Genomic DNA, 20,397 nt, shown 5'->3' on the forward strand with positions numbered 1-20,397 from the left:
ATTCTAACACATTAATAGCCCAGTGAGATTGACTATGTCAGATAAACCCACCAGTTACCCTGCAGTGTGTGTTAAGGAAATGAAACCCCAGGTTCGAAAGGCCTGGAGAAAGGGAGAAAGTGAAAGTAAGAAGGTTCTGAGTGAGGCATGCTATTCTTCTGGTGAGCTATGCTAGGACCCAGAGTAGGCCAGGAGCAGCATGAGGCAAAGAAAGTCTGTGTTAGGCCACGTCAGACCCCGCTCCAAGATGGGTGGAGAAGGAAAGAGGGAGCCAAACCTAAGACTGCAAACAGATTAAGCATATGTTTTACTTACTTCCTAAGCTGGAATGAGTTATCAGTTTCCAAAGAGTTGGAATATTGCTTGTGAAACAATACTGACCCTACTGCAATTGTAGATGAGTTAGTGTCTTAGAATGACTCACTGGAAAATATCAGTTCATTTTAAAGAGTAAAGTAATAGAGGGAAGCCCATCAGAGTAGCATGATGAATATTCACAATGTTGTACTTTGAGATAAACTCCTGGGGCACATGGGTGGCTCAGCTGGTTAAGCATCCAACTCTTGATATTGGTTCAGTTCATGATCTCATGGTTTTTGAGATCGAGCCCCACATCAGGCTCTGCACTGACAGCATGGAGCCTGCTAGGGATTTCTCTCTCTCTCTCTCTCTCTCTCTCTCTCTCTCTCTCTCTCTCTCTCTCTCCCTCCCTCCCTCCCTCCCTCTCTCTCTCCCCCTCCCCCCCTCCCCTCCCCATCTCTCAAATAAATAAACTTAAAAAAGAAAAGATAAACTCCTGATATCCACCTGTTTATTCTTCATTATCTTCATATTTTGTTAAGAGCAGAGAATAAGAAATAGAACAGAGACTAGAATAGAATAATCCCAGTTATTGTATTTCTCATCTCTTTAGATTACCGTAACTTTTTTTCATTCCCCGTGTACTTCTTAATTCACTTTGCTTCCATGGTTATTTTCTGCCTTGCTATTGGCTTACTGCATATCTTATGCAAGTTAGGTAACTTTTTGAACATTACCTTAGAATATCCCCAGTCTTACTCTTTCTTTTTAACCATATCCTCAACCATGATAGCTCAGTTAACAAACTCCAAGGCCAACTCAGCACTTATTCCAAATGAATAAAGACAAGAGATTATACTCTCTAAACTGGATTGATGCTAAATGTGTTTTACCTTCCGGAGTTTATGTGTTCAATTAAATGTTGGTGTAAGCCTCATTAGCCTCCTACTGCTTTCCATTTTTGGTCAAAATAATCCAGTGATGTGGTACTTGGAGCAATAACATCAACTCCTTTCACCTGATACTGAGTCTTACCTTGCAGGGTAATGAAGTCATCAAACTGATAAACGTGCTCACTATCTGGGTCAGTAGCAATCAGATTCATTTCTTTGTGGAACATTTCGAAGTTGGGGTCATTTTTCTTCACTACCCCAATCACAAATATTTCCACATTGATGTCACTGGCTTTCTTCACCACCTCTGTCAGATTCTTTTCATCTCGGATATCTGTCTGCCCATCAGTGATGACCAAGGCCACCTTCTTTACACCTGGCCTTGCAGCTTCAAACATGTGGTTGGCTTCATGGAGCGCTGTGGCCGTGTAGGTGCCTTCCCCCAGATACTGCATGTTGTCCACAGCCAGCTTGAAGTCATCCTTGTTGGAGAACTGTGTCAAGTGGGCCACCTTCTCCACCTTATGGCTATAGTTAATTATGCCGATGCGGGCCGTAGCTAGGTCCAGAGCAACCTGGTCAGACAGAGTCTTCACAAGATTTTTGATGATCTGGAAGTTCTCCAGCCCCACGCTTTCTGAGCTGTCGATCACAAACAGCAATTCTAGAGGAGTCTCTCTGCATTTGGGCCCACAACCTAAAAGATGCATGTTGAGGTAGAAACATTGCATGAATGAAAATCAAAACTTACTGATTGGTATGAGAGAGGGGCAGGGATGAACCAGAGACCTGGATTATTACTTTCGTTCTCTGTGAGTGTTAACATAGCTAACAACTGTCCCCCTCTGGTTTCTATATCTGACTTTAAAAAAAATAGTATACTGCAAAAACAACCCCACAACCCCCCCCCACCAAAACACCGTAAAAGATAAAATAACAAACAGCTATGTGCCAATTTCTCTGATTAAAAAAATACATTTTTAAAAGAGACTGCATCCCTGTGTATGCCTTCCTGATGACATTCTTCTCCCTCTTCCTAAGAGATCACCCTATCCTCAGTTTGCTCTTTATCCTTCCAGAATTTGTATTGAAACTGAATCTGAAAGCTACTATTTTAGTCTTCAATCATATCCTTCTGTGAGATTTGCTATTTGCTCATTAGCATGAGCAGTGGGTAAAGTGATGGATTGAAAATGTTTAATCGTGGGGGAGGGATTAGGACCTGTAACTGTTCACAAGAATAGCTGTCCCCAGCTATTCAAGTTTATGTCTCAAGTCACTCACAGTGACCGCTAAGCTGGCTCAGTGAGGCCAACTGTGCATCCATACTATGAAACCTTTTAAGGAGAATGATCTCAGAATGCTGGTCAATAAACACCTTCTATTTAGGGTTTACCATTCAAAGCAATCGTTAGAGTCACCAGGAAATAAGAACTATTAGGGCTCCATTGGTTTATTCATATCCTCAGGTTGCCCAACAACCCTACCACAAAAAATCATGAGGAAACTTGGTGTTATATTTACAGGGCTTCTAAAACTCAGAAGCCACGTCTAAATTGGCCTGTCACCATACAGAGTCCCAAGTGGGTTCTTAAAGCCCAGAGGTCTTTTGGGGGACAAGCCAGTTCAGGGGTTCTCTGTAAGGAAAAACAAAGACATTTCTGCCTCTGTCTGTTTGAAACACACAAGTTTCTCTTATCTTCATTAGTCTATTAATCTCTTGCCTTTTGGCTAATCTCTTTTCTTCCTCTTTCTGCTAATTCTATTTTAAGTCAATCATATTTAGCCATAGAAGCATTTAGATGGAGCTCTGAAGCTCAAGATGACCTCCTGACTCTGTCGGCCTGCCTCTGAAATGAAATGCGCTCTAGAAATAGTGCTTAAAACTCCACTCAGAGAGACTTCTTGCTTCAGGAAAAACACAGACAATATAATCACCAGCCAGGCTGGATTCAAATACCAGTTAGGCCCCTGTGGTTATATTTCTTTGTTGTTTTTTCCTTCCCAAGCTCAGGTAAATGTCACTGATTACAAATGAGCTCTGTGCTCACAAAAGGCCTGGCTGCCCACAGACTCCAGGGCCAGTATCTTCACTCTTCTGAACCACCCTGGGAAGATTATTTCTTTTTTTAAATCAGGATTCCTTTAGCCTCTCTCACTGCTTCTTGCCATTTCTCATTGACTTTTCAAAAGAGCTTCAAACGTTCCCATGAGCTGTATCATCTACATCTCCGGGTGACCACATTTATCTTGACCAACACAGAACATAGTAGGGTTGGTACTTTAAAGTGATGATTCTCTTCTTGACAGTCAAATCTTACCACATATCTCAAAAATAATTTTGATAATTTCTTCTTTCTGGAGGACAAAAGGAAAATGTATTAATTATATGACCATAATATTTCTTCCTATAGTCCTAAAAGCTATGTCTTACTACTGTCAGCATTGGTCTGTTTCCTTTTATTCTTTCACCAAAGGAAATAAATAGCACAGGGGTTAAAAGTTGGCCACAATATATCACAACTGAAATGCGTTTGCATTGTGAAATGTCATAGCTCAGATTTTCGCAGTTCAGATTGTGGCTTAGCATTTATCAGCTGTGTGACCTTGGACATAGATGATCTAACAGTATCTGTGTCTCAGGGCTGTGATGGAGATCAAATGAGGCTATGCACACAGAACTCCTAGGATAGGGTCTAGCGCCATAAGGTACCGCTTACAAGGTGCGGGCAATGCGTGCAATCAGTTACACAATTTAACCCACATGTGCTGAGCAACCAAGACAAGTACTGGGGCCAAAAGAGAATTCATTCTACACTGTATTCCCTCTTTCTTTTCTCTACCGCTGTCCAGTTTTGCAAGTCTCCTTCCCAGCTTCCCAATACTTTGACTTTGGCACTTCCATGAAGTGTCGCCATGTTCCTAAATGCCCCTGGTCCTGCAGCCATCAGCCCCAGCAAAAGAGCCTGGGATGAGGTGGGTAGTAGAAATAAAGCTGCCAATGCTCTGCCCTGAGCAGCACATTTATGAATAACTGAGATGATGCGACAGAAGGCAGAATTCTATATTTGCCGAAGACAGGAAGGTGACAGGAATGATTAACTTAATAGAAGCCCAGAAAATCTCAACAGGAAGGAGGCATGAACCTGATCTAAGAAGATAAAAATTAAACAGTTGCAAAAGTAAAGTTTTGAAGAAAAAAATCTATACTGACAGAATTGGGGTAAAGATGACATCATTGGTGATGTGACTTAACTGAAACACGTATGGAAAATATTCAGGGCATTTTAATTTAATTGTATTTTTAATTTAAATTGAGTAAAAGCCAATAATTCCAGTGGCTATTTAAAAAGAACTCCCAGATACAATATTATAAAATTATATAAAATGAGGAAGTCAGCAACATCACTGATATCTCTTTCGAGGGGGGTGGGGGCTTATCATATTTTAGCACATTTAATAAATCTGAAACCAGGACATGTCTAGAAAAGGCAAATGTCTATATTTATATATTTATATTATGTATTTGGAAAGGGGAAATATATGTATTTATGTTCAATTTTTTACAAGTGGAGAAAATACTTGACACCAAGTTTATGATTATAGTTTTTCACTTAACATTATTGCATAATTAATTTCCCATATTATTAAGTATTCTGAAAAACTTGAGGGGCACCTGGGTGGCTCAGTCAGTTAAGCATCCGACTTCAGCTCAGGCCATGATCTCACAGTCTGTGGGTTTGAGCCCTGCGTCAGGCTCTGTGCTGACAGCTCAGAGCCTGAAGCCTGCTTCGGATTCTGTGTCTCCCTCTCTCCCTGCCCCTTCCCTGCTCCCACTCTGTCTGTCTCTCAAAAATGACTAAACATTTAAAAAAATTTTAAAAAAGTGATTACTGAAGTCAGATGCACGACCATTTAAGGTTCTTGATTCATCCTGCCAAAGTGACATTCAGAAAAGTTGTAACAGATACCGCTAACAGCAGTCTATAAGAAAAACTGTTTTATTTTAGACACAAAATACTGGTTATTACTATTACATAATCTTTGCCATTTGATAGAACAAGAATTTGCAGTATTTTAAACTATACTTATGCAATTCTCAGTGAGGCTAAATTTTATTTCATAAGCATGTTTCCAAGTTGTATCCTCGTGTGCAAATTCTTTGTATGTTTTTTGTCCATTATTTTCTATTAAAATGTTTCTCTTTCACTGATTTATAAGAATAATTTATATATCAAAGTTGCATTCTAATGCTTTTCATTGTGCTTTTATGGCATAACTGGGTCTAAAATGCTTTAAGTACTCACATATATCAATCTTTTCCTCCTATTCTTTGCTTTTACGTGACTAAAATTGTTTTATTTTTTTCTACTCAAATTGCCCAATGACTACTTTGGCTATTTTTGCCAATGATGAAGCCATCAAATTTATATCCATCAAAAGATTCATAGTACTTCTTATTAGAAGTAGACAAATAAGTACTTTTGTAAGTGCTATGCTATTGGGTTGGAGCCAAAGAACCACGTTGGTCTGCTGGGATTTCCAGGGGTGGGAGCATGAGGGTGGGGTTGTGGTCCAGGGAGGTAGATTGTGAACAGGCTGGGGTAGGAAATGGTGGCAGGGTAGAGGGGTTGGGGGAGGAGGAGGTGGGGCAGGAACATTCCAGGCAGGGGGCAAAGTACACAAAGCACAGTGCATTACAGTACTTGAGTAAACTTAGGACTCAGGGTACATGGCAGAAAGGATGACAGGAAATGTGGAAGACAGATGAACTCTAGAAGGTCTGTGTGTCATGTTGAAGGGTGTGAATTTTATCCTGGGCAGCTAGAAGACACATGGTCCCTAGGCAGAGAAGAGATCTGATCACATTTTACTTTAAAAAGGTGATCATGGCAGCCAGTGGAGGGGTTTGAGGTTCCTAAATAGTTCAGGGGAAAAAGTGACACCAGAAAGCAGCAGTGGCAGTGGATGGGTAGGAGGGGCTGGCCTGGAGGGAACTTTCAGAGGGAAAATGAAGGGGGTTGGTGAGTAATTGGAAGAAAGGGTGAGGAAAAGGAGTCTCAAAGGAAACAAATGGTGATGGCACACTCTCAGAGGTAGGGAAGAATGGACTAGGCAGGCTGGGAGCTAATGAAAATCACCGGGCTCAGCTTGGGCCTGGCTGGGTCTGATGCATCAAGGGGACATGTGGCTGGAGATGTCCAGTAGGCAGTGAGATGTAAGGTCTGGTGCTCAAGAGAGCAGTTCAAACTGGAGGCGGATTTAAGAAAAGCCAGTGTACAGCTGACTGTTGATGGCAGATGAGATTTCATGGAGCAGAGCCTTTCAGTCTTTTTTAAACTAGTGTATCCCCATACCCCCATTTGTTAAACATATTCTTTTCCATGTTTATAATCTAAAGACAATATTTTTTCACCCTCCATCCAACTTTACTATGATATTACATTAGCCTTTTCAAACTACAACCTCCCCCATCCCCCTCCTTCCTTTCATGGCTATCCCTTCCTGAGAGTTTAAAGACCAGGAGAGAGAAGACTGAGGGCAGACACTGAGGAACGCGAACATGTAAGGGACAGGTAGAGAAATAGTCTTTCTGAAGCAATTTTTGGCACGAAGTATAAAACATCGAACTCTGCCATTGGTATTTGCCTCTTAAAAGAGTAGTTTGCTAATCTGGATGAATCTACAACTGACAGCTGTTTGGGGATATATTTGGTCAGGGAGAAAGTGTGGGTGGGAAGAAGAAAGAGGCCTTCTAAGAGCAGAATTTGTGGGAGAGCAGACTAGATTTGGCACCAGACAAGCCATCTCTGGCTACAAGGGTTCTGCTACTTGTTAGCAAGGTGACTTCAGGCATATGGCTCAAACTTTCTATCTGACTTAGCATGTCTTTCATTGAAGTATAGATAACAGTACCTCACGGGGCTATCGTATGGATTAACATGGATTCTTGGTCAAGAGAGGGTTGTGGCCTACAGTCTGTCCCCTTCTCATTGCACCCTCTCCCCACCAGTTCTGCACTGCATGGGGCCTGGGCCAGCATTCATGTAGTGAATACCAGTCCTCAATTCTGAGCTCTGTCCAAATTCCCTGAAAACACTTTCCCCTTGCCCACCTTTTGGGTGGACCCATGCATACAGCTCAGTGTTGTCAGCTTTCCAAATGGGCCATTTAGGCAGGCAATTCTGGGATCCTGTGTGTCCAGAGTGTAATATGGGGGGGGGGGGCATGAGCTCAGGGTGTTCACTCTTGTTGGCCCTGAGGACTCCTCACCCAGGAAAGGGTACAGCTGAAGAAGTACTAAAGGTCCAGAGTGGGCCCTCTAAGGAGCCCCCAGGCATCTTACCCAGTAAGGGTGGTACTGATGTGAAGGAGCCTATACAGTACCGGTCACATACTAGATTCGCACTTAATGAAAATTCTCTCTTCCTTCATTCATCCTTCCCTGCTAGGCCCTTTTCTAGAATCTAGAAAGCCAAATCAGCAGAATGACACCCCCATTTCTAAGATCTCTGCCTCTTGGTTAAAAATCTTCTGCTCAATGGGAATGCAAGCTGGTGCAGCCACTCTGGAGAACAGTATGGAGGTTCCTCAAAAAACTAATTTTAGAACTACCCGATGACCCAGCAATTGCACTACTAGGCACTTATCCACGGGATACAGATGTGCTGTTTCGAAGGGACACATGCATCCCCATGTTTACAGCAGCACTATCAACAACAGCCAAAGTATGGAAAGAGCCCAAATGTCCATCGATGGATGAATGGATAAAGAAGATGTGGCATATATATACAATGGAGTATTACTCTGCAATCAAAAAGAATGAAATCTCCAGTTCCATCCAGTTGCAGCTATGTGGATGGAACTGGAGGGTATTATGCTAAGTGAAATTAGTCAGAGAAAGACAAGTATCCTATGACTTCACTCATAAGAGGACTTTAAGAGACAAAACAGATGAACATAAGGGAAGGGAAACAAAAATAATATAAAAACAGGGAGGGGGACAAAACAGAAGAGACTCATAAATATGGAGAACAAACTGAGGGTTACGGGAGGGGTTGTGGGAGGGGAGGATGGGCTAAATGGGTAAGGGGCACTAAGGAATGTACTCCTGAAATCATTGTTTCACTATATGCTATCTAATTTGGATGTAAATTTTTAAAAATTAAAAATAAAATTAAAAAAAAATTTCTGCTCAGGAGATAAAAGCCTAACTTGGCCCCAAGCATCACCATATATCATTTCATCTGCTCAGGATCCACATATCTACTCCTATCATAGCATTTATCAAACTGCAGGTGAACATCGTTTGCTTGTCTTTCTTTCTAATGGGCTGTGAGCTCCTTGAGTTCAGAGACAGAATCTTTTATTCTCGACAATTCCCCTGGCACCTACGTCAGAGCCTGACTCAGAATACATGCCCAATAAATGTCAGTGAAATGAGAGAACAAATGAATGGATGAAGGAAGCCAGGCCCTCTCCCCATGTTGGGATAGGAGGGAGGGTATAAACCAATGGGGAATGTTCCTCTGGGGATTTGACATACATTCTCCCTGCTACTCTGGGGGAGGCATTGATGTGCACACAGCTGTTTCATGCCCATAGGCATCTGGGGGTGTCTGACTTGTGGTGAGGAAGAGCAAAGAGGAAAAGGCAAACAGGCCATAAAAAAAGTATGTGTTCTGTTTGTCATATGCCCAGCTCTCGTGTCTTACCGTCACCACCTAAACTCCCACCCCGCTACACCTGGATTCACTTAGCACAGCAAATAGGGTCACTGTCCTCAGACCATGACCCACTGAACAATCAAAAAGAGGAAAAAAAAAAAAAAGAAAAAAGAGAAGGTTCTTGTTGCTTCTCCACTCTAGGAGATGTAATGCCTTCCAATGAGAAAGGAAGAAAAAGACTTTGCCACAGAATTTCTAAAACTTTCCCACCCCGTGGGACGTTAATGAGTCAGCTTTTTATTTGCAATGACGTGGGGAGAATAAGGAAAAGTTTGTCGTTGCCTCACAAGTTCTCTGGAATAAGTGAATCCGTACCTTAAAGTAGTCCCCATTTTGTGATGGCTGTTCTCGGAGTACTTCCTAAAGGAGCCAGTCAAGGAAACAGAACTCCCATTCCGGAACGTGAAGGATCACATAGATTAAAAGTTACCTGGTCGGGTGGCTTCTTTGAAACCGCTCACCTCCTTGTTACCATGTCTAGCAGGGGTCAGAGGGAAGTAGCGGCATATCCCCACGAGGCTGGATAAGGGTTGCCTGGTGTTATTTCTCCCTCACGCTCAGATCAGTTACCTCATGCCCAGTCAACACTGGGCTTGTAGCAGTGATATCATTTAAAAAGCAACTGGAGCTCTGCGTCCAAAGAATTCATGCTTCTGAAGCTAAAACATGAATGTAATAATTTTGCAAATGTAAACCCTCAATTACCCTCTAGGATGGATACTCACAGTAAGTCCTGCGTCTCCCTTTGGTCCTTGTAACCCCTACTTAGTGGAAGAAGAGTAACAGTCAGTGTAGGTTGGAACAAGCTAATGTATAAAATTACACTAAGACTTTAAAAATCACTTCTTGCCTGTTTCCCTGGAGATCCGGGCTCCCCAATTTCACCTTTATCGCCTTTCTTTCCCATAGCGCCCCGTTCTCCATGCTCTCCCTTTGTAATATAGTGAAAAAATAAGTATAGAACGTAAATATTAAAGCCAAACTCTAAAATTTGGTTCGTTTGCAAGCGGCATCTCTTAAAGACCTGTGGGGCTAGTTGATACAAATATACTACTGGAAAAAAATGGCAAGCATTATATTTATATCCCCCCCCACCCCCCAGGTACCATAATCTAATTCATGATGAGCCGGGGGTCTCAAGGTGAGGAGATCTTGAGTTACTATCAGATCGGCTGGCTACCTTCGGGAAGTTCAACTATTATAACATTCTAACCAGGGTCATCCAGTGTTTTCTATGTGGTATGTTGTAAGGATTTGTTCCTTTATCAGCTGGCTTTTAAGGGTGAAAAAATGAGATTTTATGAAGTAAGCATGTTTATAGTTAGGAAAGGAAATGCATAAGGAACTGCTTTCAAATGGATTGTTTCCTCTGAGAGCTGTCAGGATGAATGACCAGTAGAAGTGTTCTTCTAAAGTTTATGTTAAGCTGTTGAGATCCTAAACCTAAGCATTTCTCTAAGGCCCTGAAATGCTTACCTTCTGGCCAGGGAGGCCATGGCCTGTCATGCCTTTTGGCCCTGGAAAACCTTGAGGTCCTTGCTCCCCCTACACACAATATAAAGAAGGGATCATACCATTAATTTCCCAAGATAACTCAGAAAATTCTTTGGGTCATATATACACTTGCAGTTTCAGAACAGCCTTATAACATTATCTAAATTGCAGGGGAGGGGTGCCTGGGTGGCTCAGTCAGTTAAGTGTCTGGCTCTTGATTTTGGCTCAAGTCGTGATCTCCTTAGTGAGTTTGAGCCCAGTGCATCGGGCTCTGCACTGACAGTGCAGAGCCTGCTTGGGATTCTCTGTCTTCTTTGCTCTGCTCTCTGTCCCTCCCTCTCCCCTCTCAAAAATAAATAAATAAACATTTAAAAAAAAAGACAAAACAAATCTAGAGGGGACTATGTATGTCAGATGGGCTCGATTCTTTGCTAGGAAAAAATTAACTTCTGAATCTGGGGTAGAAGTGAAGGAGCTGATTTATAGAATTTGCCTATTTCTGTGTTGTAATTACTCCCACCTTGGCCAATTTCAAACTATGAACATTATATCAATCAGTTCACACATAACAAGCAGGTGTTATTTCAGTTGTGATATTAATGGTGATTTTTATAAACTTCTCTACATTTTTCTATATTTTTTGATATGCTGAAAGCATTTATTATCTTAATAATGGAGGAAATGAGGATATAACAGCATCTCTACCCAATGAATGTCAAAGAGCTGTTTATATAATCACCATATACTGTTAGTTCCAGCCCTGATAATTTTTTACTATGAATCTATTTATCTAAATTTAGTACCTCCTTAATTCAGAAAATAAAAATGTATTCATTTCAAGGACTTTAACTGCCCCCTCCTGCACCTTAACATTATCTCCTGTCCCCTGCCCCCTGCTCCCTAAACCACACAGATTTAAAGGGCTTTCATGATGTCGAGCATGAAACAGAATAACCCCTGTTCAGTATACAGTCATAGTTCTGATGCTGCTTAACTCTGAATCATTATTAGCAATGAGTCTGTGGCAAAGCTTTGTGGATTCTCCTGGTCAGGAGCTCCGGGGATTTCACCTGCTTACCTTGAATATCTTTCTCAAAGGTATACTGACCACACCTACTAGAACTGCTGGGATTCTTAATGAAAACCTCAGACTATGAAATGAGAATCAAGGATAGGGGCAGGAGTAAAATATGCATTTTGCCATGGCCTTCTAGGACTTGAGAGCCACTGCTCCAGAAGGCAAGATAGCTTGCTTGGAGACCATTGTAACTTTGAGTAGTGGCATTCCTCAGCCCCCCTTCCTAGCTCATTGGCTTTCAAGCTTTTTAAAATCAACAGAACCCTTTCTTTCAAAAAGTATTAATAATGAAATATTTCAGACACATAAAATTTATACTGAAGAAGGCAAACACTCACCTATATACCACCATATTAAAAAATGAAATGGTGCAGATAGCACTGAACCCTGATGTACCCAATCCCATGCTCTTAACAAGAGGGGAAATCTTTTCTGCAACTGACATGCATCACTCATATCCATGTTTTTATGCTTTAACTACATATATATATTCTAAGACAATGGATAATATTTAACATTTTAAACTTCAAATAAGTGATATATTTATGCATTCAATTGTATTCTAAAACTTTTTAAAGCTTGGTTATTTATTTTGAGAGAGAGTGTCTGTGCTTGGGGAAGGAGCAGAGAGAGAGAATCCCAAGTAGGCTCCACACTGTCAGTGCAGAGCCCGACATGGGGTTCACATACACAAACCATGAGATCATGATCTGAGCCAGAACGAAGAATGGGATGCTTAACCGACTAAGCCACTCAGGCACCACACATCCAGTTTTTCTTAAAAAAATTTTTTTAATGTTTATTTATTTTTTGAGAGAGAGAGACACACACACACACAGTGTGAGCGGGCAAGGGGCAGAGACAGTGGGAGTCACAGAATCCAAAGCAGGCTCCAGGCTCTGAGCTGTCAGCACAGAGCCCGATGTGGGGCTTGAACTCATGAACCACTAGGTCATGACTTGAGCTGAAGTTGGATGCTCAACTGAGCCACCCAGGAGCCCCTCCAATTTTTATTTTAAATATCAGCATTATCTGTTGGAAATTTGTCTGTGTACCTATACATAGTTCTAGTTTGTTAATTTTCTCTGCTGTACAGTACGCCATTAAATAACTCGACTATAATTTATTCATTACCTAGTGCTGGATATGGTTGTTTCCAATATTTCCCAGTTACAAATAACACTTCAATAAATACGCTCTTATATATCTTTGCATACTTGTACATATCCCTAAAAGGGAACCTTTTCATTAAAACAAATCTTATATAGAGGGTACAAAATAAGATGAATATAATTGGAGACTCCTTTTGAAATGCGCAACTTTTGTTGGACCCAAGACTTGGCTAAACTTCTAGGTCCTTTTCATCTCTGCCATGTATTTCTAAATGCAAGGCAGGTATGGGGTTACAGTTTTGCCTCCTCAATTCATCTCCAGAGGACTTAGACCAAGTTCCTTACAAAGGTCAGATTGCAGAGAACTCATTTGCTGAAGGTCTTTTTCATCTTGGTAACTGTTGAGCCAAGCACAGTGCTATGGTAGAGTGGGCCCACAGTAAAGGCTTGTGCAGTATTGTGCGTCTCAGGCCTGAGGACACCCACCCCAGAAGAAGGAGTGGTGCCTCTGTTCGTTCTGTTGGTTGCTTCAGTGGTGATAGGAGACAGGCAGAGATCGCTGGTCTTCTATACTCCATTCACATTCAAGAGAGAATAGTCTTTTCTCACCCAGGAAATATGGTGGTATTGAGAGCCCCAGAACCTTGGATAGGGATTGGTGTCACTTAAATAAGCCTGAGACAGTAAATCCACATTCAGATTCAAGCAGGAGAAAGGAGAGGAGAAAAATCTGTTCTGTTTCCGAAGATTACACAGCTAACACAGGTCTGAAGAGGAATAGACAGGAATATGTGGAACACAGACCAGCCTCATTACACTTGCTGAAAAACGTGCTCTAAGAGTGGATGTGCAGCCTCATCTTGAATATGAAGGATAGAAGGGTCTGTCTAACGTACAGACTGGGTGGCCAGCTCACAGAGTCGTAGGCAGGGTGGTGGGAAGATGCCTGCCTGAGATTCTGCCATTTTCTGTTCTAATTAAAAAGAAAATAAGAACCAAAAGTTATATGAAATGTATCATCTTAAGACAGGTGTGTCGGTAAGGGATACTTTGGCATAGATTAGTTTTCTCATATTTTTTTGTGGGCGTGAAGGAAGACATCTTTATTCGACCAGGTAACTGGTTGAAAGGTAGCTTGAGGGTGTCAGGAAGATGCTTGAGACCGCTGCGACCTGAGTTGGGGGGGAGGGGGTGGTCAGGAGGTTTCCTAGCCAGGTGGAAGGGGATTGAAGGTTCATGAGAGAACACTAGAAGATCTACAGTCGGCTTTGTCCCAGCCCTGAAGGACAGAAGAGCACGGAAAACACAGCAGCTAGGACTGGGATATGATAGCAAATTATCACTGGGAATTGCAGTAGATGAAGCGGGTCCAGAAAGAACTTGACACCTTTCTGACAATTATTCAGAATAATTATGTCTTTTACAACTTTTTGGATCCTATGACAGCTAATATAGATGTCCAATAGATGTTTATGACTAACTAGCTTCCTTTAAGAAATTACACAATTTCCTAGCAAACTTAAAAGTTACTGTGGCCTCACTGCCAAGCCCTGAGGGAAAAACCTCAAAGTAGCCTCTAATCACGTCAGGATCAGTTCCGTGGTTAGGAATTTATTTTGCATTACTTCACATTATAGATATTTTATATGTAATTGTTAACACTGTAGCTATTCCAGGCAGCTGGGTTTCCCTATAAAGAGGCCCCTTTTTTCCCCCTTTTAATTATCAGTTTACCTTCAAAATACTTGAAATCTTCCTATAACTTTCAGACTGTACTATCTGGCTAGCAGCAAGAAGACCTCTGAATTTGGCAGAGGTGAATGCTCTCCAGTCATCTGTGTTTTTCCTTACAAGTCTCAGGCAAATGATACACAATTATATCAGCCTGGATCAGATGCAACTACAGGAAAGAACCTGTCTATCTGAAGGTGTCATTAAATCCAAATTTCAAACCCAGTTTCTCAACCACCATATCTCAGCCTTAGATTTTCATTGTTCAGATATTTAAGGTGCAGTAAGAAAAAAAAATCAAACTCACGGATGATCAAAAACTATAAAATGAAGTTCTGGCTTCCTTTTAGGGAAATTTCTAGAAACTAGAAAAGGCTGCTTTAATTTTTAAATCCACAGTAAAAAAAATTGCTAACTAATCTATGAAAGCACAATTTTTTCTCAGAGCATCATAGACCTGTGGTTGCAGCACAACCACCTAGCTCAAAATCTAAGGAAACAAAGGATCCTCTAAGGAGAGACAGGGCACAGGTAGTTACTTAGCTGCTGGAGACACCAGATGTCATACAAGCTGGTAAGAACTTAGTGAAAATTCTTAACCAATGGCTGAGTGTGGGCTAGTGTAAGAAGACAGGACCTCTGGGAGCTCCAGACGCAGGGGAATTTATACCCACTCTCTCATGAGCTCTTCGGGGGCCTCACCAGTGCTCATGAGAGAGACTGGGGACAGGGCGAGTCCCAAAGCTTCCCTAGTGGTGCAGGCCCAGGGGAAGGAAGCAGGTAACCCCTGTGAAAAGCACAAAGCCTCTTGTGGGACAAAAGTCTTAAGCTTCTGGGGGAAGTACAGCAAATGCTGTCACCTTTAGGGCATAGATGACCCATGGGAGCTGGAGGTAGGAAATAGAATAAAACTTGCAGGCATGGGTCCCAGATCTTTGGAGATGTCCTAACTACTTGGAAAGGGTCAGGAAACCCTCTTCATTAGAGGCCTCTTATGCATTTGCTGGAACTTGTAAAACTGTACACTTAAAAGGTAAGTAATAAGATTATAAATACTCTTTTACTAAACAATAAGAAGAGTCTTTTAAAAAGTAAAAAGAATTAATAGAACACTTGGCGAAATGAATAGGGTCTATAGAGGAAATAGTGTAGCAATGATAATTTTTTGATGTTTATAATTTTACTGTGTTATGTAGGGGAATGTAGTAAATATTGATAAATTTTGAAGGTAGGGAGTACAAGATCAGTCAAGCCGGCCTTTGAATGAAAAGCAGCTTGAAGAAAGAAAGCAGTATTAGATTAAGATGTTGACTTAGTGGGTAAATGGCAGAGTTAGCAAGACATGGTAACCTGCCTGAATAGTCATCTAAGTATTTGGCCTCAAATCCAGGAACCATTCTGTATTGAAAGGGATTATTTTCTTAGGCTTTAATGAAATGGCTAGTTCACTTTAGATGGAAAATAGTATTTTCCTGGTGGCCTACAGAGTACATATAATTGTACATGTAGACAGAAGGAGCTTATCTAGGGGCGCCTGGGTGGCTCAGTTGGTTAAACATCTGACTTTGGTTCAGGTCATGAGCTAACAGTTCATGGGTTTGAGCCCCATGTCAGGCTCTGTGCTGACAGCTCAGAGCCTGGAGCCTGCTTCGGATTCTGTGTCCCTCTCTCGCCCTGCCACTCTCCCAGTCGTGCTCTGTCTCTCTCAAGAATAAATAGACATTAAAAATAAAAAAAAGAAGAAGAAGAAGGAGCTTATCCAGGGACCCTGTAGAACAACCTAATGGTCTGGCATTTTGGCACCTCTCTCCTTCCACCTAAATTCCAAGCATAACATTCTTCTTTTACAACTAGCAACTGCCAATGATTTGTGTGTCTACATGTGAAGGACTGAGCCAGATAATCAGAGAGCTAGACATATTCTTATTTAATCGCTATAATAACCTGGGGACAAGTATATACGTGATAAAACTGAGGCTTTGCAATTCTTCCCCATCACCTTGGATTGTATTTGATTTCACAGCAATGCTTTCTTTGAACAGTAAATCTCTCCAAAGGTGGTTCTCCCAAAGGCTCTGATTTTCTTCGCTCAGTTCTGTCTCGGCACAGACTAGAAGCTAAGCAGTTTCTCCATCTCCAGCCTGAAAATTAAGAGCCTCCAGCTTCTTCAAATCCTTATCTTTGTGGAATTGAACTCCTTTAACTTAGTATCCCATCTTGATATGTTAACATTCCCTAACACGGGCTAAGACAGCCTAATGCTTGTCCCACAAAGCAGCCCACTTGGTTGGGAATACAATCAGTGCTTACATTATTTGTGATCAGGCGAGCCTTCTGCTGGAGCATAGCCCAGGCTCACCTGGTACCTGGCCAGAATATCGTCCTAATGGGCCTAAATGGAACAACATGGCTTCATTATACTTGATTTTCATTCAAATGGTGATTGAGTCCCATTGTGTCCCATGAGAGGCAGAGAAATGGTTTACTTTTTATAGATTCAGGGACTGATTGTGAATCTGTTCCTAAAAATGGTTTAAAACCTGCACCATCTGTTCCTCCCCTCCTCTCCATGGCCCGCAATTCAGGGTCTTTTTTTAATAATCTAAGAAGTGTCAGCCATGTACAGCAAGGGTTTTCAAAACAGCTCCAGTGGAAACTTCCATGAGTTGGACCAAAATGTTGCTGACGTTAATATTGATGGCTATATTCATTTCCTATTGTTGCTGTAATGAATCACCACAAATTTAGTGGCTGAAAACAACATAAATTTGTTCTCTTACTGTTCTGGAAATCAGAAGCACAAAGTCAGTTTCACTGGAATGAAGTCAAGGTATCGGCAGGACTGGTTTCCCCTGGAGGCTCTTAGGAGAGCATCTGTTTCCTTGACCAAAAAGTTCTAGTGGTCACCTGTATTCTTTGGCTTGTGGTCCCTTCCTTCATCTTCCTCCACTCCATCCCTGTGTCCACCATCACATCACCTCTTCTGTAGTCTCTTCTGCTTCTGCCCCCCTCTTATAAGGACACTTATGATCAGACTGAGGGCCCACCCAGACAATCCAGGATCACGTCCCCACCTCAAAATGCTCAACTTAATCATGTGTGCAAAGTTTCTTCTGCCATAGAAGGTAATATTCACAGACCCTCAGGATTAGGACATGAATGTCTTTAGGGGCCATTATCCAGCCTACCCATTGGCTTTTTCCCTATTCATGCAAATATGTGTATATGCAATTTAGTTTATACTCTAGGGGTGCTAAGGTAACATTTGAAATACCATAATCAGTGGGCCATACTTTAAAGACAGGTGCTTTAACACTCACTCCCTGAATTTGCTCCAGAGGGATAACGGAAACAATTTATCCTTGGGGAAATAAGAGGTATTCAAGACCTGTCATAGCTAGGAATGTTGTGCAGATACCTTACTCCTTGCACGAATGGGGTAAAAGAATCAGCCAAATGCTTTGGTAGGGCACCCTAATTCTAGAACTCATTCAAAACAGGTGTCTTCAACCCTCATCCCATAATGAAGAGTCCCTTCACTGATTTAAAAGGTTAAGTGGTCCAATCATGAGAATATGGTTGTATTTATCTTAGAGAAATCATTTTATGCAAAGTGCTTGTCAAAGTGCTTTAAAGAAAACCAGAAAATTGGAAATTGGACCAGGCTTCAGTGCATGTTTTTGTACCTCCTTATTAATAGGTAGCAGAACATTAGGTAGAATTCTATCTGAAACTTGCTTTCATTAAAACACACCATCCGATAGCAAGGTAGTCTAGGAGGAAGCAAGTAACTCCTACCAACCTCTAATCTTCAGGGGCTACTGATAGTCATCAAAAAGATTCTGACAAATTTAAATGTCCAAATTGGCCTTGTTCAGTTCACAACACTCATAGCCAAATGTGCTCAATTTGGGCATATTTCCCTCCAATCCTTTCTCTTAAACTTTTAGTCCCTGCTTCCATTTTTCTGTTTATATCTGCCAGCAGATGTTAACAGAGTTGAACAATTAGCACATGAATATTCACAAATGATCTCAACAGTCAAGCCACCAAACTGGACTGTTTGATTGCTTTGTGGACATATGTGCTCCCGGTTATGATTCTCTATCTGACTGCAGAATTGGTCCTATTTTCCAATAATAAAATTGTTCTTAGCATAAATGTCAGAATTGAATACATTGATAAGTCATAGTGCAAAGACCTTCATGGCTTCAAGGGGCTTTGCTGGATCAACTCAATTGTACACATTAATTTTGTCTGCCTAAGTAGCCTTCTGTAAAACCTGCCAAATTTCATGAAAATCTTGCATGGCATTTGGCTACACTTACTGCATAAATGATACATACAAGGACACAAGGTCAGCTTTATGGCAGTTGCCTCTGCTAGAGACAGGAGACTCTGGAATGCTCCCCTTGCTGGCTACCTGCATAGTCCAGGCTCCTGGTTTCCCTCCTGCTGTTGACAATTTGCGTTTTACTTCTCCAGTATCTCTTTTGGTGCTCTCTGTGCCCTCAAGGTAGATGTCTGCCATGGTCCTTACTTTTGTTTTGCAATATTATCCACATGCCTGGCATTAGTAGTGACCCTATGAGGATAATCTCCACTTTTCTAATCCCCAGTCTCTCTGCTCTGGGTCTAACTTTATATCTGCTTTCCAGAACTTTCCACCTGCTAGCCATATCAGAACCAAATCCATCAAATACAGAAATTCTACTCGGCCAAGCCTGCTTTGTTTTCCGCCTTTCCCTCTTTGACTCTAGGCTTGGGGTTCTCTTCGTGTCCTGAGCTTCTGTGTCCTTTCTAAATACCCTCATTCCATCTGTGGGCCAGTCCTGGCCCACCAAACACATCCAAGGAATTTTCCCTGACCCACTCTCGCCCCAGCCATGAGTAATACCCCACAGCATGCCACACCTCTCCTGTGGCACATGTCTAACGGGTTTGGGCATGCACATCTTTCTGTCCTACTTAAATTCCCAAAGTAGATTCTTCATCTTCTTTGTCTTTCTACCTTCTGAAGTACCCATTTCAGGGCCCTGCATATCAAACCGAGCTAGATGGAGTGGATGTGGAGGCCTGCCACCTTGTTGGTAGAAGTTGTCTAGGCACCATACACCCTAAACTCTGTTTTTATGTTCACAAATCCCCCACTCCCAACACACACACACACACACACACACACACACACACACACACACACATGTAACGAGGTGCCTCTCTGGTTAATATAAGGCAAATTCCATGATAAGCTTTCGGGATCAATAGGGAAAACAGATAACAAAAAAGATGTGTGGAAGTGCTGGCAGAGACTCCACGACATGGGTGCTGAAGGAGGCACTTACAAGCACGTCATCTGGCCTGGAGTGTGGAGCTGTGTCCTGACCACTTTAGCAGTGCGGCCAGGGTGTGGGGACGGCAGGAGGTGCTGATCTGTATGGCCACAGCTGCTGCCACAGCAGTGGGACAGGGGGCCTCCTTCTGCGGGGCCTCCTAGCACAATGGTATAAGGGTCTAAGTCTGCTGAGCGAAGAGATGCCATGAAATGTTGTATGCTTTTCAATTCTACTTCTCTTTTCCATGGCTCAGTTGCTTAGCAGACAAGAATGGATCCAGAAGTAGTGAAAAGGGCAAAGCCTCTTTTCCGCTGATTTAATATGAGGGCAGGCTGAATAATGGCCCCAAAGAAATGCAGGTCCTAATGCCCAGAACCTGTGAGTGTTATACAGAAAAAAAAGTTTTGGCAGATGTGATGAAGGATCTGAAGAGAGATTTTGATCTCTTACTCAAGAGATCATCCTGGATTATAGAGGTGGGTCTTCAATGCAATCATAAATATCCTTACAGGGGCGCCTGGGTGGCTCAGTGGGTTAAGCGTCAAACTCTTGATTTAGGCTCAGGGCACGATCTCACAGTTCAGGGAGCTGGAGCCCCGTGTGGGGCTCTGCGCTGACAGCATGGAGCCTGCTTGGGATTCTCTCTCTTTCCCTGTCTGCCCCTCCCCTTGCCCCTCTCTCTCTCTCTCTCTCTCTCTCTCTCAAAATAAATAAATAAATAAATACCCT

The 20,397-nt window shown here is 42.0% G+C and overlaps 1 protein-coding gene across 1 annotated transcript in view; it reads right to left on the minus strand.

Moving 5' to 3' along the window:
* Positions 1 to 20,397, minus strand: part of COL28A1 (collagen type XXVIII alpha 1 chain) — a 174,730-nt gene that overhangs the window by 16,710 nt on the left and 137,623 nt on the right. The window contains exons 28-32 of the mRNA XM_007076679.2: positions 10,397 to 10,465; positions 9,771 to 9,851; positions 9,646 to 9,681; positions 3,515 to 3,551; positions 1,336 to 1,890 (exon numbers count right to left, since the gene is read on the minus strand). Of these exons, the coding sequence (XP_007076741.2) occupies positions 1,336 to 1,890; positions 3,515 to 3,551; positions 9,646 to 9,681; positions 9,771 to 9,851; positions 10,397 to 10,465 (778 nt within the window). The remainder of the gene's footprint in view (positions 1 to 1,335; positions 1,891 to 3,514; positions 3,552 to 9,645; positions 9,682 to 9,770; positions 9,852 to 10,396; positions 10,466 to 20,397) is intronic.

Source organism: Panthera tigris, chromosome A2 (assembly GCF_018350195.1).
Source record: "Panthera tigris isolate Pti1 chromosome A2, P.tigris_Pti1_mat1.1, whole genome shotgun sequence".
NCBI lineage: Eukaryota > Metazoa > Chordata > Mammalia > Carnivora > Felidae > Panthera > Panthera tigris.